The sequence below is a fragment of the Phacochoerus africanus genome, chromosome 1, assembly GCF_016906955.1.
Source record: "Phacochoerus africanus isolate WHEZ1 chromosome 1, ROS_Pafr_v1, whole genome shotgun sequence".
In the NCBI taxonomy this organism is placed as follows: Eukaryota; Metazoa; Chordata; class Mammalia; order Artiodactyla; family Suidae; genus Phacochoerus; species Phacochoerus africanus.
The window spans coordinates 162,268,888-162,294,510 of NC_062544.1; the positions used below are offsets into that span (position 1 = coordinate 162,268,888).

At 45.4% G+C, this 25,623-nt stretch overlaps 1 protein-coding gene across 6 annotated transcripts in view; it reads left to right on the top strand.

Annotated features, from left to right (window-relative positions):
• Window positions 1-21,472, top strand: part of PXYLP1 (2-phosphoxylose phosphatase 1) — a 75,237-nt gene extending 53,765 nt beyond the window's left edge. For all 6 annotated transcript variants that reach the window (XM_047783539.1, XM_047783555.1, XM_047783523.1 and 3 more), the window contains 4 exons: window positions 5,043-5,201; window positions 5,970-6,096; window positions 13,698-13,837; window positions 19,086-21,472. In XM_047783539.1, coding sequence (XP_047639495.1) covers window positions 5,105-5,201; window positions 5,970-6,096; window positions 13,698-13,837; window positions 19,086-20,020 — 1,299 coding nt within the window. In that variant the 5' untranslated portion in view covers window positions 5,043-5,104 and the 3' untranslated portion in view covers window positions 20,021-21,472. The remainder of the gene's footprint in view (window positions 1-5,042; window positions 5,202-5,969; window positions 6,097-13,697; window positions 13,838-19,085) is intronic.
• The last annotated feature ends 4,151 nt before the right edge of the window (window positions 21,473-25,623 follow it).

Sequence of the window (25,623 nt, forward strand, 5' to 3'; positions counted from 1 at the left end):
GACATAAACCTTCAGCTTGCAGCAGTTCCCAGGTAGCAACCCCAATAAGCCTTACCCTGAGTGCTCTCAGATAAAGCAGCAAGCTGTGGGGACTCTGCCCAGGGATGGGTACCCCTCTTTCCCTCTGTCACTCATGTTATCATGTTTCCATTGCTTCACCTTTTCCTGGCCTAGACTCAAAGGGAGTGTGCCCATAGGCATGGTCAAGGGGTCAGGACCTGGTACTACTTCCAAAAAGACCAGAGTCATGAATTGAGAGGTGCCACACAGTTGGAAGGGCTGGCTCATTAACATAATGCCTTAGGAGCTCTACTTTCATCATTCTCTTTCTCTGGCACAAATCCCTACCCCACCCCCTGGGATAAATGATATCTGGACACCTATGTGGTAGCTGCTCTGGACTCTTCCAGATGCTGGGAAGCAAGTGGCTCTAGGACCAACCAAAGGGTTAATTTGAGTTAGTGAAGGGCCAGTTCTGTAGCTCTGGGGTTATTGTTTTATCAGAAGTAATGAAAGGTGGAGTTCCCATCGTGGCGCAGCAGAAATGAATCCAACTAGGAACCATGAGGTTGTGGGTTCGATCCCTGGCCTTGCTCAGTGGGTTAAGGATCTGGCATTGCCCTGAGCTGTGGTGTAGGTTGCAGATGTGGCTCAGACCTGGTGTTGCTGTGGCTGTGGTGTAGGCCAGCAGCTATAGCTCCAATTGGACCCCTAGCCTGGGAACCTCCATATGCCTCGAGTGAAGCCCTAAAAAAAAAAGAGAGAGAGAGAAGTAGCGAATGAAAATATGCTTGTTGGAAAAAAAAGTATATAGACAGTATAGAAAGATATAGACATTTCTATACATATAGAATATATGTAATATGTGCTTACTATATATATGCATGGGTTTATAAAACAATATGGGCAGTTAGAGAAAAAAAAGTGAAAATTCTTCTTCACATCCCATTCCACCCATTCCCCAGAGGAAACCACTGCTGCATTGTGTGGGTGTCCTTGAAGACATTTTTATGCTCACTTACATAATTAACAAAAGCTTATATATAGTCATACATTTATGATTTATTTTTTCTTTCCACAAGGAGGATTATATAAATATGCAGTGACTTGGTTTATTCACTTCATTTGTCTTTGATTCTTTTCTTTTTTTCTCAGTGAATTTTATTATTTTTATAGTTATACAACCATCATCACAACCCAATTTTACAACATTTCCATCGCAAACCCCTAGCTCCGGTCCCTCCCCCCACAACCTTTCTCCTTTGGTAACCATAAGTTTTTCAAAGTCTGTGAGTCAGTTTCTGTTCTGCAAAGTTCATTGTATCCTTTTTTTAGATTCCACATGTAAGTGATAGCATATGATGTTTGTGTCTCACTGTCTGACTAACTTCCCTTAACATGATAATTTCAGGTCCGTTCATGTTGCTGCAAATGCTACTATTTCATTCCTTTTTATGGCTGAGTAATATTCCATTGTGTATATGTACCACATCTTCTTTATCCACTCCTGTTGATGGACATAAACCCATGCACCTACAGTCAACTAATCTATGACAAAGGAGGCAGGAATATACAATGGGGAAAAGACAGTCCCTTCAATAAGTGGTGCTGGGAAAACTGGACAGTTACATGTAAAAAATGAAATTAGAACACTCCCTAATACCACACACAAAAATAAACTCAAAATGGATTAAAGACCTAAATACAAGACCAGATACTCTAAAAGTCAGAGGAAAACATAGGCTGAGCACTCTCTGACTTAAACCACAGCAATATTTTTTCAGATCCACCTAGAGTAATGACAATAAAAACAAAAATAAACAAATGGGACCTAATTAAACTTAAAAGTTTTTGCACAGCAAAGAAAACCCTAAACGAAATGAAAAGACAACCCACAGAATGGGAGAAAATATTTGTGAATGAAGTAACTGACAAAGGATTAATCTCCAAAATATATAAACACAAACAACCCTATCAAAAAATGGGCAGAAGAGCTAAACAGACAATTCTCCAAAGAAGACATACAGATGGCCAAGAAACACATGAAAAGATGTTTGATGTCTCTAATAAGTAGAGGAATGCAAATCAAAATTACTATGAGGTGCCACCTATGCCAGCCACAATGGCCATCATCAAAAAGTCTACAAACAATAAATGCTGGAGAGGGTGTAGAGAAAGGGGAACCCTATTGCACTGTTGGTGGGAATGTAAATTGGTGCAACCACTGTGGAAAACAGTATGAAGATACCACAGAAAACTAAAAGTAGAATTAGCATTTGATCCAGCAATCCCACTCTTGGGCATCTATCCAGAGAAACCCATGACTCAAAAAGATACATGTATCCCAATGTTCATTGCAGCACTCTCTGCAATAGCCAAGACATGGAAGCAACCTAAATGTTCATTCTTTTTAACTGTGGCAGAATATTCCACACTGTGGATGCAACATTTTGTGCAGCTGATGAAAGATATTTGGGTCATTTCCCCCTTTTTGTTATTATTAACAGCACTGCAGTGAATCTCTTTGGCCATGGGACGTTGTGATGGGAATTGATATTTTGTCAAATAGATTCCAAGAGGTAGAAAAATGAGATCATGGATAAAGCACAGGTAACATTTTGGTTCTGACTGCCATATATTCCTTCTGAAAAGTCCCTCCAGTTTTCACTATTACCTGCAGTATATGGGAGTGTGGGTTTCACACCTTGGCCAGTACTGATATTATTATTAAGCATGAGTTTCTAGTCTGATGGGGTAGATAGGAAATCATATTTTTTTGTTTTATTTTGTATTTCTTTAAGTATGTATAGTGTTGAACATTTTTCCTAAGTTATAAATGCCCCTGGTATTCATTTCCCTATAATTAGCCTACTTGTATCCTTTTATTGATTTTTCAATTATAGGACATCTCTGCACTTTGGATATTAATAATTTGTTATATATATGTTGCAAATATTTTCCTCTCAGTGGATTGCTTGTCTTTTACCTTTGTTTATAACATCTGTTTGCCAAAGGAAGTTTTAAACATTTATTTAGAAGAATTTGTCGGAGTTCCCGTCATGGTGCAGCGAAAACGAATCCAACTGGGAACCATGAGGTTGCAGGTTCGATCCCTGCCCTTGCTTAGTGGGTTAAGGATCTGGCGTTGCCATGAGCTGTGGTGTAGGTCACAGACACAGCTTGAATCTGGCATTACTGTGGCTCTGGTGTAGGCTGGCGGCTACAGCTGCGATTAGACCCCTAGCCTGGGAACCTCCATGTGCCAAGGGTGTGGCCCTCAAAAGACAAAAAAACAAAAAAAGAAGAATTTGTCGAAGAAGTTAGGGAATTTAAATGGATTTAGACTAGGATTTGGGCCCCATTTTAACTATTGTTCAAATGTATGCATATATATACTATATAATGATTAATAAGTCCTTTAGAAGTTAAATGATTCAAGGACACACCTATTTTTGTGTATTTCCTAAGTTGGCAGGTGCTAAAAATACAACTGTTATTATGTGGGGCATTCTGGATTGGGAATGCTTGGAAAGACTGACCCAGAGGATGGACTGACATCTGCTTATAAATAATTGATAAAGTGTCTGAATCAGGACTTACGTGACTGAAAGTAACAGAAACCCAACTCAAACTAGTTTAAGTAAGAACTGGGACACCTAAGGGACACCTGGACCACACCTGAACCCGGGGGCTCAGAGGATGGATGGCCTCAGGTCTTTCTTCTTCTTTTCTCTCCTCATTTGTTGATCTGGCTTGTCTCCTTATCTTCATTTTCTTCCATTGTAGACAGAGGTTGTTTGTTCACGGAGGGACAGATGACTGGAGCAGCCCAGGGTTTTCTTTTTTCTTTTCTTTCTTTTTTTTCTTTAATTAAAAAGATTTTTATTTTTAGTTTTTGGCCATCCCGCAATATATGGAGTTCCCAGGCGAGGGATCAGATCCAAGCCAAAGTTGTAACCTACACAGCAGCTCTGACAAGGCCAGATCTTTAACACACTGTGCCAGGCTGGGGATCGAACCTGCATTCCAGTGCTCCAGAGATACTGCCGATCCAGTTGCACCACAGTGGGAATTCCTTTTTTTTCTATTAAAAATTTTTTGTTTTAGTTGCACCTGTGGCGTGTGGAAATTCCCAGGCCAGAGATCGAACACATGCCACAGCAGTGACCCATGCTGCCGTAGCAACAATGCTGAATCCTTGACATGCTGTGCCACAGAACTCCAGCCCCAGGTTTTCATTCTTAGAGATCAGCGTCCAGGAGAAAAGAAGCCTTTCTTCTCTCTCAAAGGGGCAAGACATTGTGATTGACAATTCAGCCAAACCACATGAAGGGGGAGGGGAGTCGTTCACCAACAGATAGAGGGGTGCTAGATGGACAAGCGTAACAGACTTCAGGGCCCAGGCATGACATCCGGCAGGCGGTGGGGGAGAACCTGGCCTGGAGGCAGAGAGGTGAGCTTGAGGTGACTTTCCATCCACTGTGTACACCATGGGCAGCTGCCACAGCCTCCCCTTGGGTCTGTGTCTCTTGTCTCTAAAATGGTCTCTTAAGGATTAATGAGCAGATGCCTGTGACTGGGCTCAAGGGGCCACAGAATGCAAAACAGGTGTCATTAAGTGAGCTACGTCATACGTGTCTAGCACTTTGTAGGCTCAATAGGTGATAACTTTCTGCCTTAGTATTTATTGGAATTCAAAGGGTGTTCATGATGAAGTAATCAGGGTGCATAAAGTTAGTGTGTAAATTCTTCCTTTACCACGTGGGTGAGGCCCCCTTTCCCTGGGTGGCCCATCTGGTGTTGCATAGATAATTATTGATGACGAGAGGGTAATGGCATTGTGAAAGAGGCAGGGCCTGGAGGGAGCTCAAGAAACACTTCTTGAATGGGAAGCAGACTTGTTGCAACTCTGAAGTCCAGCCTAATTCAGAGAGAGAAGATAGTTGCTCATGGTGAAAATCCAGCTGCCCTCTGGGCCCCTCCAGCCAAACTGCGCCTTCCCCAGACCATGCATGTCGTGACCTGCTTTGCTTTCCCCACAGTCCACCTGATCCCGGTGTCGGTAGCTAAGAATGGAGTGAATGGCAAGAGTCGAAAGAGAATCATGCCCGACCCGGTGACGGAGCCCCCTGTGATGGACCCTGTTTACGAAGCTCTTCTGTACTGCAACATTCCAAGTGTGGCCGAGCGCAGCATGGAAGGTAGGCCTGGCTGTGCTGCCCAACTGGGTACCATCTTCCCGAAGCATCTAAGGAGCTAGAAGGCCAGGGCCCAAATCCTGCACTTGCACAGGCTGTGCCCTTGAATGAGTTCCCAGGTCAGTTTCCTCTCTTGTAAAGTGGGAGTAACTAGCAGTACCTCCTCACAGGGCTGCTAGGAGGATTGAGTAACCGCCTTGAGTATCATGAGGCTCGCGATAAGCCCTCCGCAAATGTTTGCCATCATCCTGATTCTCTATGAGACAGCAGGATGGAAAGATGGCATCATCGGGCTCTAGGGTGTCACCTTGGCCAACCCCTTTCCCGGGCAGGCTCTCTCAGGGCCTAGGACCTCCACAGCATGCCCCACTGGTGTCTTGCAGTAAAAATGTAGGAAAATGATTTCCATGTTGAGATTTGCTTTTTGGAAAGTATATAAAAGAATGATGTTGCATATGGCAGAAGTCACTGTTGCCAGTATTTCTGTGGGCCTCCCCCTAGTCTGTGGAAGTGTTCGAGGCTCCATGAATAGTCTTCTCCACATTTCACTGGCCTCCACCCCCAGCCACACTTCCAGAGCCTCCCAGTGACTTCCAGAGGTCTGGGACATAGCCAGCCCTCTCGCATTCCTCTGCCCTGCCTTATGAGGCTCATCAGAGGCCCCCCACCCAGAATGGAACCCTTCCACCATGGTCACCCCTTCCTGCCTCTGCAAGGTAAAAGGGCTGGACCCTCCCCAGGTAATCCTGACCATGTGCTTCTCTCCTGCAGGTCATGCTCCGCATCATTTTAAGCTGGTCTCCGTGCACGTGTTCATCCGACACGGAGACAGGTACCCACTGTATGTCATTCCCAAAACCAAGCGCCCAGAAATTGACTGCACTCTGGTGGCTAACAGGTAAATTGCACTTTTCCTAAAAGTCATTTTCAAGAATCTGTTGTCCCTGAATCAAAAGGCTGACTGAAGAATTACAGGATGGGGAATGGCCTGCACTTGACAGTGAGGGCTGTTGGCCAGGAATATGATCTTAAGAACCATCCTGCAGGTTAATCCCATTTCACACTTGAGAGGACAGAAGCCCAGAGAGGTGGCCACCTTTTTAAGGCCACACAGCAGATAAACTGGGATTTGAGCCCAGGCCAGTCTGTTGTCTGCAGTCTCCCACCCAGCTGTTCTTCAGGGTGAGAAACATCTGGGACATGGTGCAGTGAGCACTGGGTTAGGAGTCCTGGGACCCCTTGGCCATTCCGTTTAGAGTAGCAGCTAAGACCCTTAGTCTCACTAAGCCTCAGTCTTCTGTCTGTAAAATGGGGGTGACGATGCTGACCGTGTGGGGTTGGGGTGAGGAATAGGTGGGATGAGAGGAGGATGCATGTTACCAGTTGCAAAGCCACACACATGGAAGACATTCCTTCAGCCTTTTCATTCTTCGTGGGAGTAGAGACAGCCTGTTCTCGGTTGAGAGGCCTTTGGATGAAAAATACTTGGAAAGAGAAAAGAAAGTGTGCATGTGGAAATGGCAAGGCTCTTTATAAAATGAGAGGCACAGTTAGCAATAAAGTGATGGGCCAGGCCTCAGCAAATGGTTTGGAGGCACGTAACACCCCAAGTAGCATTTACTAATGAGGAGAGGAACGGGGGGAAGTGCTCAGTGGGGAAGACATTATTTTGATGGGGTGCCTTGAGTGCCACCTTGCCCCAGGTGGTGCCAGCCTGCTGGAACCATGCATTGCCTCCCTGCAGTCTGGCTGTCAGTTTACAGTGGGTTGTGTTGTGGACCCAGGAGTTCCAGGTTCATCTTTTGCATCTCAGCCTTCTTATTGTCTAATATCCTGGGGAAGATGAAGTGAACCATTTTATGTAAAAACATCATGAAATACCGTGTGACTCTAGCCTTTCATTTCCTGCTGGAGGTCACGAAGTTCACAGCCTTATTTTTCTATGTTCAGCAATCATGGATGCATGTCCTCCTGTTCCAAGGGCTGGAAAACACCCTAGGTCGAGTCCAACCTGCACAGACACTGGCTCTCTTCCTCATCTCCAGCCCTCTGTACCAGCCTTTCTGCTGGGACCCTCTGCCCCTGCCAACCACTGCCTGCCAGCCCTTCCCCCTTTAGGCCTTTGCACCTGCCGTTTGGCTTGCTGGCCCCCTCCTCTAGATCCCTCCAGGCCCCCTGAGATAGAACCCCTCCTAGGAAATTCCCTGTGTGTTAGGAGGGATCCTCTGCTTATATTTGGCACTGCCACCACCTCACTCAACCTGAAAAGCAGGGTATATGGGAAGGATCCCAGGACAAAATATTTAATGATCAGACCTCAGCTGGCTTTAGGACAAGGGGAAAGGTGCTGTGCTGGTGGTGTGCTTGCAGCCTTTAGTTTCTGGGCTAGAGCATCCAGAGTTGCGGGAGAGCACAGAGTGGGATGAAGGGAGGGCAGCTCAGGGAAGTGGCTTTGCTCCACCGGGCACAGCAGAACATTAGCATGTTAACAACTGGCACAGCCCTGCCATTGCTCACTGGATATCTGCCCTTTGAACAGTGACCTGGCTGCACTACTAGGCCTCTGAGCTGGCCGGACCCAGGGCAGCCTTGGAACTCTGTGGGTGGTACCATGCTTCAGCCCAGGCAGCTCACAGCTTCTGCCCCCCTTTCTCTTGTTGGACTTCAGATTCCCAGGTGTGAGAATGGGTCTGTCCCTAGACCAGTCAGTGGTTGCTGGCAGGCACCTGGGCACCAAGAGGCCTCTGGAGGCCACTTGGTTGTTCCCAGGGACGGGACCCATGGGGTGGGGCCACTGGGCAGCTCACAGCCATCCCTGGGGTACTCTGCAGCTTGTCTGCCCAGCATCGTTGTCTCTTCCCTCCACTCACCACCAGCTCTCAGGGCACCGAGTCTCACTCCTTCCTGTATCACTGTGCCCAGCCCAAGCCCACATGTAATCGTTGTTGGACTGGGTCCATTGCAGAATGAACTCAGGACCTCAGTGAGAATCACAGGTCATCATTGCTTCGTGTATCCATTGTAGTAGATTTGAACTTCAGCGGTGAAATCCTCTAAGGCCATGGTCACCTATTTGATGGAAGGCAAATCCCTTCACCTCTCTGAGCCTCAGTGTTTTGTTCTGGAGCAGGGGATAGTAATACTTCCCTAAAATATCCCTCTGAAATCCAACTAAGGTGATGGGGTAAAGCTCTGAGCCTGATCTCCACTGAAAACTTGGTAAGTGGTGTTTTATTTATCACCGCAGCCTGGAGTCTTCCAGGCCCGGACTCTTTTCCTCTCTCAGTTGTGGTCATGAAGCCAGGCCAGCTCCCAGGGCCACTGTTCTGCCCCAGCAATGGCAGGGCCCCGTTTCTGGAACTCCCACTTGAGGGGCGAATGTCCTGGGGACCAGCTGCTCTGGCTACCTCTGTCCTCATTTCCCTTCGCCTTGATCTTTTGGCCTAGTTCTATGTTATTCAGCGTTCTGTATTTTTAGAAGCTACTTTCAGGCCTTTATAGAAAATGGGTGGGGTATGCATGTTTAATTAATTAATGGCATTTAATGAATTCCAGCTTTAAAAACAATCGAAGTTGACTTGTCACTATAAGCACACATTTCTGGGTAAGAGTGAACAGGACTCCCAGCAAAGGGGACCCACTTTGGGCCTCTAAATCTCCTGTGACTGTGGGATTTGGGTCACCAGCTGTGTCTGCTGCCTTCCCAGGTGCCAGTTCAGCCTCATGAGGCTTCATAAACTGTGGCCTCTTTGAAGGCCGTACGTCCTGAAGTGTGCCCATGACTCCTGCCTGCCTTGTGAAGGAGCCTGTCTGGGCCGGCAAGGGTGGGGTTTGCAAGAAGCGGAATCAGTACAGCCAGACGCCCTGCTGTTTCCCTTCACAAGGACGCCTTCCATGACTCTCAACGTCTTTGTAGGGGAAGCTGCCTCTGTGTAGCTGTGAGGCTCAGGAACATGGTCTTGCTGCAAGACAGAGGTTGATTTGACAGTTCAGCGTGTATGTAGATGGCAGGTGAAGCTGAGGCTTGCATAGTAACACACACACATAGCCTGTGGAGCGAGGGAAGGGGCCAGAAACAGTCCTATGAGAGCTGCAACCAGTTATAGCCCAGAGAGAAAGGAGGGGCCCAGGAGGAGATGGTGAAGTTGCAAAGAGGAAGAAGGCAGGAGGGTTTCAGGAAGGGGAAGGAAGGCGGGTAATCACGTCAAATAGAGCAAAAAAAAACTAGGAACCTAAAGACTAAAGAAAGTATATTATCTTTTTTGTTTATAAAAATATATACATTCTTGAATTAACGTAAATGGTAAAAACTTATTCCAGTGTCCAGTCATATAAAGTTTTTAAACTTTTTTCTGATAAAAGTGTCACTAGTCTTTTGCTATTTTTTTAGGGCTGCACCGGTGGCATTTGAAGGCTCCCAGTCTAGGGGACTAATTGGAGCTACAGCTGCCGGCCTACACCATAGCCACAGCCACAGCCACATCAGATTGGAGCCTCATCTGTGACCTACACCACAGCTCACAGCAATGCCAGATCCCCAACCCACTGGGCGAGGCCAGGGATTGAACCCACAACCTCATGGTTCCTAGTCAGATTTGTTTCCGCTGCTCCAAGACAGGAATTCCCAGGGTCACTAGTCTTATACCTCTTCTCGGCTTGTTTCAGTGTTCTGTGCAGAATTCAGTAGTTGCTTAGATTGTGACCAAAGCACAATGTTTTCTTACAGGCGTGTAGATTAGCCTTCTGTCCCAAACTTTGTGGCATAAATGGGTATAAAAAATGTAAATAAAATGCATATAGAAATGTAAATAAGAGCTCTGCAGTGAATTGTTTGAAGGCCTAAGGTAGTAGCACTGCTGGTTCTTTCAATTTCCAAAATGAAAGTAGAATTCCAAGGCGAATACATGGGTTTTTCCTGAAGAAAACTCATAATCATTTCTGTGTTAGGGTAAGGCCAGGCTGCATGCTGTTATAATAAAGAGAGCCAAGGATGCATTGCCTTGGATTACAGAGGTTTATCTCTTCCTTGCGTGAAGGTCTGAGATGAGTGTTCCAGGTTGTATGACTTGGTTCCACCTGGTCATTCAGGGTCCCGGGTTCTTTCCGGGTTGTCGTTTCCACCATGCCCTAGGGATGTCTATGTGACTGAACCTTGGTTGCAGCTGTGCCTGAGCAGTGGCCAGAGGGAAGGAAGAGAGTGTGGAGGGGGCATGTCCATGATCTGAAAGCCTAACATCCTTCCATTCCATTAGTGAATACTTAGTTACGTGGCCCCCTGAACCAGGACCTCAGAAATGGGATCTAACCAAGTTCCCAAGAAGAGAATAGATTTTAGTGTATAAGTGTTGAAGAAAAACTAGAGCCAGACAGTAGACAAAGCAGTAAAAACAGTAGGGGTAGAATTGGGCTCAATTCCAAATGCAGAATGAACAAATGGGGCCTTACAGCCAAGGAGCAGGGTGGGGCGGGTGGTCAATGGATGGAGAATTACTCAGAGGAGATATCAGGGGTGAGGGGTTCTGGCTAAACTGACTCCACAGGCATCTTGCTGAAGGCAGACCAGGGTGATCAGATACCATGGGGGGTGGGGAGTTGAGGGATCTGGTCAGATATCAAGAGTGGGAGAGTCTGGTTAAGCTGACTTAGCAGGATTTTTGCTAAATCTGGGATATGCAAAGATATACATAAATCCAAAGACCATGAAAGTCCAGGATATCCCCTAGTGGCACAGTGGAAACGAATCAACTAGGAACCATGAGGTTGCAGGTTCGAACCCTGGCCTCGATCAGTGGGTTAAGGACCTGGCGTTGCTGTGGCGTAGGCTGGCAGCTGTAGCTCGGATTAGACCCCTAGCCTGGGAATCTCCATATGCCACCGGTGCAGCCCTAAGAGGACAAAAAAAAAAAAAAAAAAGAAAGAAAAAAAAAAGACGCAAAAAAAACAAAGACCATGAAAGTCCAAAGGTTAAGGCCTTGTTCCGAAGAGGGTTCAGAGGAGACTAAAGTTTGGTCAAAGAGGGTCACAAGTAATAGTTTCACTCTCAGTGGCATTTACTTATTTATTTATTGGCCACCCCACAGCACATGAAGTTCTCAGGCCAGAGACTGAATCTGAGCCACAGTTGCGACCTACACTGCAGCAGTAGCAACACTGCATCCTTTTAACCCACTGTGCTGGGCCAGGGATCGAACCTGTGTCCTGGTTCTGCAGAGACACCACCAATCCCATTGTGCCACAGCAGGAACTCTTGGCCTTTACTTATTTTGCTTTTTAGGGCCAGACGTGCAGCATTTGGAAGTTCCTGGGCTAGGCGTCTAGTCAGAGCTGCAGCTGCTGGCCTACGCCACAGCCACAGCCACGTGGGCTCCAAGCCTGTCTGTGAACTGTACCACAGCTCACGGCAATGCCCGATCCTTAACCCACTGAGCGAGGCCAGGGATTGAATCCGCATCTTCATGGATACTTAGTCGGGTTTGTTACTGGTAACCCACAACCGGAACTCCACCTGGCCTTTATTTTTAATATTTACATCAAAATCTGACTCTTTTAATAAACACAGTTGGAACTTGCCATATTCATTACTGCAAACTATAGAAGGCATGAACTTTACATGGAGCATCTAAGGATGGGGTGCTTCACAGTGGGATTCATTCACATGTGTTTTGGGGGTCTCTGCCACATGCTAGGTAGGTGCCCTCTCAGCTCCAGGGATAGCGGCAGGACCTGGTCATTCAGATCCAAGAGAGGCTCCCTGAGTCAGGTTACCTGATCTTCTTCCTGTACAAAAGACCCAGTCATTTGTAATCTCTGCCATAAGTGAAGAGATAGAAGATAAATCTTCATCTTTCCATATCAAAAACAAGTTCCCATGAATACAGTTAGATAGTAATGCATCCTTAAGCAGTCAGATGCCCTGAAAACCTGGGACATCACAGCAAATATTCTCAGTAGTGAAATTTCATTTCTAAAATTGGCAGCAAATCTTTCTCAGATCCTCAGAAATCACCAACCTGAAATAATGGCCTGGAGCAGAACATTTGACTCCCGTTGATGGATAGCCTTTGTTTATGTGGATTTGTTTTGGCAGCCTCATTATCAGTCTGGACATTTTATTTCCCAGTTTGCAGATATTTATGTATTTTAGCTTCAGGAAAAATAACATCCCCTCTGTTTTTATGGAAAGCCATAATGTCCTACAGCAATCCAGGGTGATTTATTGGACTCCACTGCATGACAGGATTAGCATTCTCTAATTTTAAAACATATTTTTAATGGAATTTTTTTTAGCTTTATGTATTTTGAAAGATAATAAATCTATTTTGGCAGCCATTCTAAAAGCATTGCCACAGTTAATTAGGCTTTCAGACAGCAGGGGTCTGCCATTAAACAATTTATCTTTGCTTCTTTTCATGCTGATTTAGTTTAGTTGGGAACTGCTCTATCTATCTACCTCTATTCAGATGGAAAATGTGTAAACATTTATAGGCCATTTCATTATTCAGTGAAAAGGTGTGTATATTGATAGGTCATTTCATTATTCAGAGAAAATGTGTATATATTCATAGGTCATTTCATTTTTCAGGGAAATTGTGTATTAGTGACAAAAAGGATAAATCTCAATTCACCATGTGTGCTTCATGGCAGAAATACAAATAATGTCAGATCACGTAAATAACCTGTTTTTTCACTATTCATTACCACCCCACAGGCAAAGACATACCTATGTGCAAAATGTATAGTGAGTTATAGAGATCTGGGTTATCTTAACCAGTTTACTTTCTTCTCAGGAGATTTCCAGGGGGTCACATCAGTTAAAGATTAAGGGTTATCCCTGTGAAGGCTGGGCTGGGTTTTCTAGGAGGAAGAGGCAGCATGTGGAACATCTTGGAAGCACAAAAGAACAGGTGTGCTGGGCCACAGAGGTGGATATTGCGTGTGGCCAGAGTGCAGCGTTAGGGAGTCCTGGGCCTCCGAGTGAGGTAGGGCCAGAATAGACTGCCAGGTGTGTGTGGCTCCTTGGGAAGGTAGCACTGTGGAAAGGCAGTGACAGTTGGGGTTGCCTTTTATGTAGATCTCCCTGGCCGTGGAGAAGGCAAGGTTAGACAGCAGGCAGACAGGGAGCACCCATGCCATCCAGACAAAAGCTGCCTGAGCCAGAACCTGCCCAGAGATGCAGGGATGCAGGAGAGAGGGGCAGGAAAGCCCAGGAGGGCACATGTGCAGGGCCAGGGGTCAGAGAGATCCCCTAGCTTAGCTAGGCTTGGCTGCCTGGAGGGGGTCAGTGGCCTCCTGGAGAAGAAGACAGGAGCGGCAAGGGCTGGGGAAGAGGGCAAGGGCTCGGGCCAGCCCTGCAGGGTAGGGATTTCACATGTAGGGGTCAGTGGTTGAGCAATCATGAAGTTGGATTGTACTCACTTGGGGTCGTACTGGCGGAAGCTGAAATTGTTGTGGACAGCTTTGGAGCACGCTGATCACTAATTCTCCGTGTCATCTCTTTAGGAAACCGTATCACCCCAAACTGGAGGCTTTCGTTAGTCACATGGCCAAAGGATCTGGAGCTTCTCTCGAAAGCCCCTTGCACTCACTGCCTCTTTACCCCAGTCACCCGCTGTGTGAGATGGGAGAGCTCACGCAGACAGGTACGTGCAATGCCATGCCCCTGCTTCCTCTGCCCCCCGCTCCTTCACTTGGCGGATGTGTGCAGCAAGGAGCCGTGGCCACAGGGGTGAGTCCTGACCAGCATCTTCAGCCTCAATGGGCCTACCAAGGCTTCTAATTAAACATCTGATTTCTAAAAATTAAAAATAAGCTTTTTTCCCTATCAAGAAATAGTATATGTTCATGGAAGAGAAAGAAGGAAAGACAAGCAAAAGGAAGAAAAAATTAAAGCATCCATAATCCCACCAAAGAAATCAGTTTTCTTCCTATTTATGTCCACACATGCGCATGCGCACACACACACACACTCATTCTCATAGTGCTATTTTCCTAAACACTATTTTGTAACCCACTTTCTCACTTAATATATGATACTCTTTCCCCATCAATAAATAGTCATCAATAACTTCCTTTCTGATGGCTTCGTGTTCCACTATGAATGGGCCATGACTGATGAAACCAATCCCAGGTTCTTAGATACTTCAAACAAAACAGCCAAAAGGTTTTAATCTGCAAGATTTTGGGGAGACACGAGTATGGCAGAGCCCCACTGAGTGTGGACTTGGGTGAGCCTGTTGCTCACAGAAGCCTGTCTCCCTCTGCAGCCCTGTTGATACTGTGGTACAGCCAATTCACTGTCAGCATAGGTTAGTGAGTTAACTGTGGGGTCACCTTTGTTGGGAAGAGAATGAACTGGTGGTCCCCTAAGAGGTTCCAGCTTCCTACTTCAGTCTGGGACCTCAAAGGACCTTTGCTTAGTCACCAGCCTTTCTGGAGAAATGTGGATGACCTACTGGGTATGTTGTTTTCTTGGATCTACCAGCATCATAGGACCTCAGCTTTGATGGAAGGAAGGTCTCTGTCCTGTACTTGGCCATGTTGGTTTCATCATGTCTTTTTTTTTTTTTTTTTTGCTTTTTAGGGCCACACCTGTGACATACAGAGATTCCCAGACTAGAGGTTAAATCAGAGCTATAGGGAGGCCACAGCCACAGCAACATAGGATCTGAGCTGTGTCAGCGACCTACACCACAGCTCACAGTAATGCCGGATCCTTAACCCACTAAGCAAAGCCAGGGATTGAACCCACATCCTCATGGATCCTAGTCTGGTTCATCACCACTGAGCCATGACAGGAATTCTGGTTTTGTTATGTTTCGAAAGCCATTATTACTGGAGAGAATGATAGTGACAGAGGAGGCCAAGCTGAAGGCTCTAGAGAACAAGCCTTGAATGAAGAGTCTTGTCAAAATCTTTTGAAAGTTAATTTCACGTGCACAAGCTCTGTGTTAGTTTTAAAATGGGAATTCTCCTCCTACCAGATCCAATGCCCCCTTTTATTAACAAGTGTTTTGTGGTGCTCCCTTCGTTATCCAGAAGTGAAATTCAAATATAACCTTCCTATATACATAATTTTTAGAAAGTTATATCAGGCACCCTAACTGTAATATAAAGTAGAAATAAAAAGAAACTAATTTGTTAGACAATTCCATATATCTCAGTATAAATGCTTGAGCACATCTTTACTAGAAAATAGAATGAAGTAATCAGTTGCTTGCATTGAAATGTAGCTTGGTGTCTGTGACAGCTACAAATGCAGACTGACTGAGGGGTGTGTACTGGTGACTCTAAAACCACATATTAGGACATGATTTTTTTGACAAGTTTTGATGGAAACAGAATATAAATATCTCAATTTATATTGCATTTCTGGAAAATTCAGTGGATGTTAATGTTATTCAAAAATGGTTTTGTGCACATTCCCGTTGTGGCTCAGTAGGTTAGGAACCCAACATAGTGTCCATGAGGATGCAGGTTCTATCCGTGGACTCTCTCAGTGGGTTAAGGGTCTAGCATTGCCACAGGCTGTGGAGCTATGGTGTAGATCACAAATGCAGCTTGGATACCATGTTGCTGTGGCTGTGGTACAGGCTGGTCACTATAGCTCCGATTTGACCCCTGGTCTAGGAAATTCCATATGCAGCAGGTGAGGCCCTAAAAATAAAAAATAAATGGTTTTGTGTTTATAGACACACAAAAAAACCTGTTCAAGACTAAAGTATTTAAACAGGATTTTCACATGTGGGAATGTCTTATACATGCAAAATAGTTATGTGGAACTGTCCAGCTCTTGGCCTCCACCCACTAGGGAGTCAAGAATGGTCCTGCCATGTTATTGTAACAAACCAGACACTCCCAGAGGGCAGGACTGTGCTTGCTGAGAATTCTGGTTACAAGAAACAGAAACCAACTCAAGCCCAAAAAAACAAAAAGGACATTTATTATAAAGATTCAAGGTGACCACACAGGCTCTAAGGGCACGAATGTGACTGAGTCTCCAGAGTCTGGAACCAGGAATAAAAAAGTTGTCTGTCCCTGCCTCTATGGTTGTGTGTCTGTCCACAGAGACAGTACTAGCTACATGCAGAGATGAACTTACAGGTTCAGGCTCTTGAGAGAATCTGATGGGGTCCTTGAGGGTCAGTGTCCATTAGTAGCTAGAAGGTCAGGGTAACTGCATGAGCAGCTATTCATTCTGACCTTTCTTCTCAATTGATCTATTATCATCATTGTTTTTCTAAATTAGTATTACTCTAGAAATCATTTTTGCAGTACTACTTGCTCCCATTCCCTTGTTCTCCTTTTTTAAAGTGTTAAGATGTATTTTTTGTACTTTATTTTATTATAGTTGATTTACACCATACTACCAATTTCTGCTGTAGATCAAAGTGACTCAGGGATATGTGTGTGTGTGTGTGTGTGTGTGTGTGTGTGTGTGTATTCTTTTTTTATATTCTTTTCCATCATGGTCTATCCCTGTGCTGTACGCTAGGACCTTGTTGTTTATCCATTCTGAATGCATAATGGTCACTTTTTTTGTTTAATGGTCACTTTTTTGTCTTCTATATGAACTTCTGCATCACCATTAGAATAATCACACATATAACTGGCACACTTTGGGCACCCCACAGGAACTGTATAAGATGCGATTGATCATTAGTGCCTACTCTGCCCCCGATGCTTTGGCAGCTACTGTGTGTAGGTGAGGAGGGTGGTTGGATGACTGAGGCGCTCCCCTGCCTGTCCTAGGGAAGCCTGCAGCTGCAGTGGGACAGCGCATGGAGACCCCTGAGGGTACTGCTGCAAGCTGTAGGCTCTTTCAAAATAAACATAGGCTTTGGCGTAGACAGACCTGTGAAATGGGGCTCATGACGTCTCCCCGGAGCTAGTGGTGAGCCGTGTGAGAGCACCTTGCACAGAGCTAGCATAGACTAGGCTCAACGATGAAGCCAGTGCCTTAGAGGTCCAGCAGCCTATGTGAACAGAAAGGAATGATTAATTCGATGTGGGCGAGAAGGAGGAAAGAGAGGGTAGTGCTGGAGCTGGTTGTTGTGTGAGGATTTCACTGGGCAGAGAAAGGGAGGGGCGTGAACAGAGTCATGAAGATCCAGGCTGTGTTTGGAGAGGAGAAGCCCTGAGTGGGTAGACCTCAGTATTTCTGTAGGACCCTGTAGGTGTGAGTAGGGCTAAGAGCATAGGTTGGGGCCAGACAGGGGCTGGAGTGCTAGCTTGGCCACTTCTTAACTGTGAATGGCTTGGGCCTCAGTTTTCTCATCTATAAAGTAAGGGAAAGGGGGATAAAAATAATATGCATTCTTTGCTGGGGTTTTGTTAGGATTAAAGGAAAACAGTCTGGCACACAGTGAGCATGCCAACCTTAAGAAATGTAGCCTCAGAATACAGGGGAGGCCAAGAGGGGAATGGGGACCAGATACTGACTCTGGATGTTTGTCACTCATGGTTGGCCCTCTTTGCAGGTCATTTAGAAATGCTGAGACCTGCCTCAGCCCAGATCTCTGAGGGAATCCACTCTCAATACTCCTCATTCAGAGGAGGACCTAGACATCCTTCACAATTTTTAGCTGAGCTATTTCTCTTCCTGGGCCAATACCAGTCCCTCTGTTTTACTCATTTCAGCCTGAAATTGTCTCATCTTTGTAGTGGGGCTTTTCAAACCATTTGGGTATCTGAATAGTGGCATTACTGTCATAGGGCCTACCTATGATTTACACTCTCAGAGAATGCATCTCACTGAAATGGCATCCCAACATCCTGTTGGCTAGAGGATGTACTTTTATCTTGAATTGCCCTCTCCTACATGAAAAGAAGGCTTTTTCAGTTTGCTTTTTTTTCAAGATATTATACTGTGGGAGTTCCCTGGTGGCCTAGTGGTTAAAGGACTTGGCATTGTCACCTCTGTGGCTTGGGTCGATGCTGTGGCTTGAGTTGGATCCCTGGCCCGGGAACTTCTGCATGCCATGGGAATGCTGGGGAAAAAAAAAAAAAAAAAAAAAACTATACTGTGGTGCATAGTTCAAAACTATAACAACTAAAAGGTAAACTTAAAATTTAAAATTCATGGTCCATCCCCCCCATTTCTGTGCCCCCATCATCCCCAGGTAACCATTGTGCATCCTTCCAGTTTCTTTATACAAAACACAGGTGGCTGCCAATACACATTCATATTTTTCCCTCATTTTTATTTAAAATCATAATAAACATATTGTTCTGCAGTTTATTTTTCTTTTTTCAAATATTCTATCTGGGAGGTCATTCCATATCCCTACCAAGAGAGTATCCTTGCTGATGAGCAGGTAAAGCCCCAGCAGGATTGGGCAGAATGTACCCAGAAGGTGAGCAGAGAGCCTTCAGCTGGCAGAGCGGGGAGGATGGGGTCCCACAGCGAGGGGACTAGGCAGCCAGCAAGTGACTTGTTCTCCTTGCCTGACTGATTTCTGTGAGTTTCTGGGCACACTGAGGAATGATGTGCTCCTGCGGCAAGAGGGAGAAAACTTTCCTTAGGCCCCTTTCATTTACCTCCTAGACATCCACCAGCAGAGTGAGTCCCACCCTCTGAGGCCCACCAGATACAACTCTCCTCCAGGGGAGGGGCCAGTCAAGAGGGAGGGATCCAGGCAGATACCTGGTCCTTGGGCTCCATGGGTCAGAGGACAGGGCCCCACTGTGCTCCCTTTGTGGATAACCCCACGGGGCTCCCTTCGCACACTGATGTGAGCCTGCTTTTGTGGCTTGCACAAAGTGGGGGCCGGGCTCAATGATTTAATCGTTCATTGTCTAAAGCATCCAGGGTTGGACAGGCTCGACTCCCCTTGCTGTTCCTTTTGCTGAGCTCGTAGTAAGGAAGCGTGTGGCACTCTTGTGTTTCAGGGGTCGTGCAGCATCTGCAGAATGGCCAGCTGCTGAGGGACATCTATTTGAAGAAACACAAACTCCTGCCTGGTGACTGGTCCACAGACCAGCTTTACTTAGAGACCACTGGCAAAAGCCGGACGCTGCAGAGTGGGCTGGCCTTGCTTTATGGCTTCCTCCCAGATTTTGACTGGAAGAAGATTTATTTCAGGCACCAGCCTAGCGCTCTGTTCTGCTCTGGGAACTGCTATTGCCCTGTAAGAAACCAGTACCTGGAAAAGGAGCAGCGGCGGCAGTACCTGTTACGTCTGAAGAACAGCCAGCTGGAGAAGACCTACGGGGAGATGGCCAGGATCGTGGACATCCCTACCAAGCAGCTCCGCGCTGCCAACCCCATAGATTCCATGCTCTGCCACTTCTGCCACAACGTCAGCTTCCCCTGCACCAAGAACGGCTGCATTGACATGGAGCACTTCAAGGTGATCAAGATGCATCAGATAGAGGACGAGAGGGAGAGGCAGGAGAAGAAACTGTACCTCGGGTACGCGCTCCTGGGCGCCCACCCCATCCTGAACCAAACTGTGGGCCGCATGCAGCGTGCTGCCGAGGGCAGGAGGGAGGAGCTCTTTGCTCTCTACTCTGCTCACGACGTCACCCTGTCCCCAGTTCTCAGTGCCTTGGGCCTTACAGAAGCCAGATTCCCAAGGTTTGCAGCCAGGTTGATCTTTGAGCTCTGGCAAGACAGAGAGAAGCCCAGTGAGCACGCTGTCCGGATTCTCTACAACGGTGTTGACGTCACATTCCACACCTCATTCTGCCAGGACCACCACAAGCGGTCTCCCAAGCCCATGTGCCCCCTTGAAAACTTAGTCCGCTTTGTCAAAAGGGACATGTTTGTGGCCCTGGGCGGCACTACTAATTATTATGATGCCTGTCACAGGGAAGGAGTCTAAAAGGTACGCAGTGAAGCACTCACAGAATCTATGCCAATAAGGAGGGGTGGGAAAAGTCTGCTTTTAGTTCTCTCCATTGCTAAGGGCACGGGATGATTTTTAAAGACTGGAAATCCATGCTTGGGGGGCCACAGAGGTGGTTTGGGTTGAACAGCGACTATGCTATTATAATTGGGTACATGAGTTCCTTGGTACACAATGGCCAGTTCAGAGAGAAAGGAAGGTACTTTATCATAGCCAGACTTTGCTTACGATGCCAGAATAATACTCTAATACCCAAAGTTGCCAATCCCAATGTGTATTCTTTTGATCTGCCTTAGTACTGTATGATGGAACCAGCAAACCTCAGCTGAAAGTTTCTTGATCTGGGACAGTCTTACCTTGTCCTTGTTCAGTGAAAATATTCCTGAAGTGATATATCGAAAATAACAGTGAGAAGACTTGTTCTGTAAAGGTCCAGAGAGTAAATATTATCGACTTTGTGGACCAAAAGGCCACATGCAGGGTCTGTCACAGCTACTTGACTCTCTTCTTATAACGTGAAAGCAGCCACAGACAACATGTGAATGCATAAGCGTGGCTGTGTCCACAGGCTGCACAAAACAGGCAGTGGGCCGGGTGAGGTGCGAGGCCTCTTGTTTGCTGACCCCAGTCTCAAAAACAGGCTCTACTACAATTGCACTTTCAGCACTTTGAGAGGGAACCAGTTGAATACCAAGAATTATTCAGTGGTGCCTCCAGTAATTTCTGCTAGAAACACAGAATCTGGTCTGTATCTGATATTATGTCAGAACTTGAGGGGAAACAAACATTCGATCAGAATGAATCACAGAAAAACTTAGAATAATACTTGATGTTCATGATGATTGTGGTATAAGATAGTTTCGAGTATCTTAAATATGTGTCTGCTGTAGTCTACTTGCTGTATATGCTGAAATTTTTGTATTCCACTTAGTATTTTTATAGTCTAGGAAAGTATTTTCTAAGACCAGTTTTAGATGTGCTCTTAATCCCCATGTAATATTCAATTTACTCTCTCTGCTTGGTGGTTAGGAGGGAGCCAGAAGCTGAATTCAGGCACTTTCTTCCAATAAAATGAATTATGGCTCATTCCTTTTGAGAAGCTGTAGAATTGGATTGATTTTTAAACCATTTTTGTCAGTTTCAAATGGTAAATTGGAATTGATTTTTAAATAAGTTTTTGGAAGAACTTTGTTACTAGATAGTAAAATAATCTTTATAAGGTATTTTATACAGTAGAAGCAATTATAATTAAATCTGTGATTTCTGACTAAAATGGTGCTAGCTCTGTGTGAAGGAACTTAAAAGTGCAAGTGAGATTCTCCAGTGTCATTGGCATTCCAACCTTCTCTCTGTTTTTGTCCAGTGTTGCATTTGTTGCATATGAATCTGCTTCTATTAATAAATTTTTGAGGAATACTTGCACACAAAGTCATGGGTTGTACCTGTAAGTCACTGTTTCTTTTCAAGTGAGTTCCAATATTTTTTAATTTATCTTTTTTTTTTTTTTTTTTGGTTTTTAGGGCTGCACCCGCTGCATATGGAGGTTCCCAGGCTAGGGGTCCAATCAGAGCTACAGCTGCCGGCCTACACCACAGCCACTGCCACATGGGATCTGAGCCTACTATTTGTGTTTCTTCAAATAGATGTCCCTCAGCAGCTGGCCATTCTGCTGTAGGTCTGCAACCTACACCATAGCTCACCGCAACGCTTGATCTTTAACCCACTGAGTGAGGCCAGGGATGGAACCCGCAACCTCATGGTTCCTAGTCAGATTTGTTTCTGCTGCGTCACAACGGGAACTCTTAATTTATCATTTTTTTCAAAAAAGTAAAATAATAGTGCTTTAAATTAGAAAACTCTGCAATACACGTGTAGAAGGGAGGGCCAGGTCCTCTCAGCCTCATGTGGTTAGCCGTGGGCCATGCTGGGCTCAGCATGAGTGACAGGAAGGGACAGAGTCTTGCACTGGGCCACAGAGGGGCTGCAACTTCTTTCTCTAATAGCAGCATCAGGGTGTGGCGGGTGGGAGGATGTGTCATGGCCTCGGACTGGGTGAAAATTTATCTCAAGTGCTTATTTTACTGCTGAAAATCATGTGTTGTCCCTCAAGTATTTAAAGCCTAAGCAATTTTGTTTTGTTTTGTTTTGTTTTTTTGCTCTCACTCCCAGTCTATCTAAATCAGAACTGAGAGACACAGCTTGAAGATTAAAAATAAAGGGGAATCAGAAGATGTTTTAAATATCAATTTGAGGAGTTCCTTGGTGGCTCAGTGGGTTAAGGATCCAGTGTTGTTACTGCAGCAGCTTGGGTTGCTGCTATAGTGTGGGTTTGATCCCTGGCCTGAGAACTTCTGCATGCTGCATGTGCAGCCAAAAAGTAATGATAAAATAAATAAAAAATAACTTTGCAACATCTGTTGTTAAAGGTGAATATTTTGCACAGGAACCAACATTAAAAAATGCAGATAGAGGTTTTACCTCCTAAGACACACCAGGTATGTAAGGCATTAAAGTAATCCTCCTCAGTTTCAAGTTCTGAGACATTCTGTTTCCATAAACAAATGCAGAGCACCCAGCTAAAGTTGACAGAGTTTGTCCTTGGTTTCAGGACAATGGTCTCACAGGCTCAGTTTTTGGCAGGTGTGGGCGTGCACTGCATATTCAGCTTTCTTGTTTTCGTGATTAAAATTAATACGTGCACACTGAGAAACAATCAAACAATACTGAAAACAACTTCAAAGGTGAAGTTCTCCTCTAATCCCACCTCCAGAGAGAACACTGTGAGCTGCCTGACAGATATTCTTGCAGAAATTTAACATGGAGATAACAGAAATAAATATACATTTTTAATAGGAACAAGACCATTTAATATGTATTGTTCTGTGACTTGCTTCCTTTGAATATATTTTATTCATTTGTTTCCTTTAACATTATGCCTTAGACATCGTTCTCATTAACTTCCTTCCCTTAACAGCATGTCTTGGAAATTTCTACATTGAGAGAAGCAGGCCAGGGGAAATGTAGAACGAAAGACGGCTCTTTTTATAGCCATAGCATAATATCTGACGATACAGATGAGACATTTTAAAATTTTCATTAAAAATGAATGAAATTAAAACTTAACACCCAGGCACTAAAATAGGACTACAAGGCATTGGAGGTACACAGAACAAAGCAGAGGCCAGCAATTATATGTGTTGATTAATATAAGTAGCATATGTATCTTTCTCTAATTTCACTTAGAAATAGAATTGAAGAACTTAAATCCAATGTTGCTATTAAGCCTATTTGTGGGTCTTCATAGCTATAGCAGAATTAGATGTTTGAAAGATTTGAGTGATTCTTTTTTCTAGAACTCACAAAGACCGGTGCAGGAAAGGCAGGGATGCGTCTGTTTCTCTGAATCTTTAGGAAGCCTTCTGAACAGACTGAGCAGGCCAGGCTGGTACAGGCATACCCTAGTGTGTTTGAACACAGCATAAGTAGAAAGCAGAAAACAGCTGGGGTTTACATTGCAGTTCTGGCTTTGATCAGGGCTCGCCCACAGTACTGGCCTGGGCACTAGTTAGCTCCCACTGTTTAAGGCCACTAAATTGAGTACTGGGTTGTGCCCTTGTATAGTGCCTGCCTAGTATCCATCTCAGAGGAGGGATAATAGCTTTGGCTTAAGAGGAACCAGCTGAATTCATCAGAGTGTCCAGTCAGGCCTTCCTGGCCTCTGAAGCCCTACTTCCAGCTGAGACTGGCCTTGATGCAGAAAAGTTATCTCCAGGTCAGTTCCTCCCAGAGCTGCAAACCCCCTCAAAGGGGGGTGGCCTGAGGCTTGGCTTCTGGAGAACTCGGTAGGAAAAGCACTATTTGGGGGTTGTGCTTCCCTCAAGGGGCCCACAAGCATCTCGCTATCAATCTAGACAACCCTCTGAGGAAGGTCCTATTACCCCCAATACAAACAAGGAAACAGATTCAGGGGGATGAAATCACTTTTCAAAGGATGAGTCAAAGCACAGAGTCTAACCCATGTTTACGTGACACCAGTGACCCTTAAGCACATAAACTGTGATACACCATGGAAGAGGCCTTCCTAAACTCATTAAATCCTCACAATAGCTCAACAGGATACCATATCTGCTGGCAAATACCAGTGTGTCTTAAAATATAGTGGGATTACAACAGCTATAAATTTAAATGGTTAGTAGAATATTCCATTTTGACCTGTGGTTCGTTTTTGTTAAGAAAAAACTACTTATATAATGGAAAACTAGTCTTTGCAGTGATGTTATATTCTGCTCAGCCACTAGATGGCAACATCAAATACAAGTGTTGGCCTTCAGGGCCCAATCTTCCATTGGTAAAGGAGGTAGGTATCTGGGGAGGTGTTTTAATAGGGTGACCAGCTGCCGGGCTTGTCTGGGACTGAGGGGTTTCCTAGGATGTGTGAATTTCAGTGCTAAAACTGGAACAAGTTGGTTACTTTCATGTTATATAAGACACACATTAGGAGGTACTGTCACTCCCGTTTTATAGAAACAGGGAAGCGTGACGGAGTGACTGAGGTGTCACACAGCTGGCTAGTATGCAACAGAGCTGAGACTGAAAGCTGTCATCTGTTAACTCAAAGGCCCATGCTCTTAAGCAGGATATGATAATGTGTCTCTGAACCATCCAGAACTGTTTGGTTACATACAACAGAAAGCTAACTACAGAGATGAAGCAAATAAAGTCCTCCATTTCCTCCACTGGCTCTACCGTGTCATCAGGAACCCAGGCTGCTATTTACCACTGTCTGGCCAGAATGGGGTCCCTCAGCCCACCTCCACTGCCAGGAAAGTGAGTAATTTTATTGGGCACTTCCTGTCTCAAACAACCCAGGCCCTCTTAATATGGAAGGCAAGCAAATCCTAGGGGTTGAATCAGAGCCACAGTTGCCAGCCTACACCACAGCCACAGACACAGCAACGTGGGATCCGAGCCACATCTGCGACCTACACTACAGTTCATGGCAACACCAGATCCTTAACCCACTGAGTGAGGCCAGGGATCGAACTCTCATCCTCATGGATATTAGTCAGGTTCATTACCTGAGCCACAACAGGAACTCCCTTGTCCCAAGCAAATCCTAGGAATACCAAAGCCTCTGCTATTTAGGACAATAAAGCTGGAGTCATTTATTTGAAAGAGATCATGGATCTATTGATCACAAATTTCTTCTACCACTGCAGTGTGACAGGCTCACCATTTCACTGTGGAAGCTAAGGAAGCACATACGAAGCAATAGGAGACCCTAGATCTAGGACAGTCCAGCGGTGATTACAGACCAAGGCTCACCATTCACTGAACACGTATCAGGGGCTGGACAGGGCCAAGTACTCAACTCAGAGTCTCTGTCCACAGTACAAGTAGGCATCTGTTATCCCCGTTTTACAGGTAAGGAGAAGGAGGCTCAGAGGGAGACACCTGCCTAGGATGGCCCAGTCACCAGCAGACTCAGGACTGGACAGGGCTCCACCTACATGTCCTTGGACCTCAGAGTTCTTCCAGCTCCCTTAGTTCACCAGCTCCTCTACCCTCACACTAGTGAA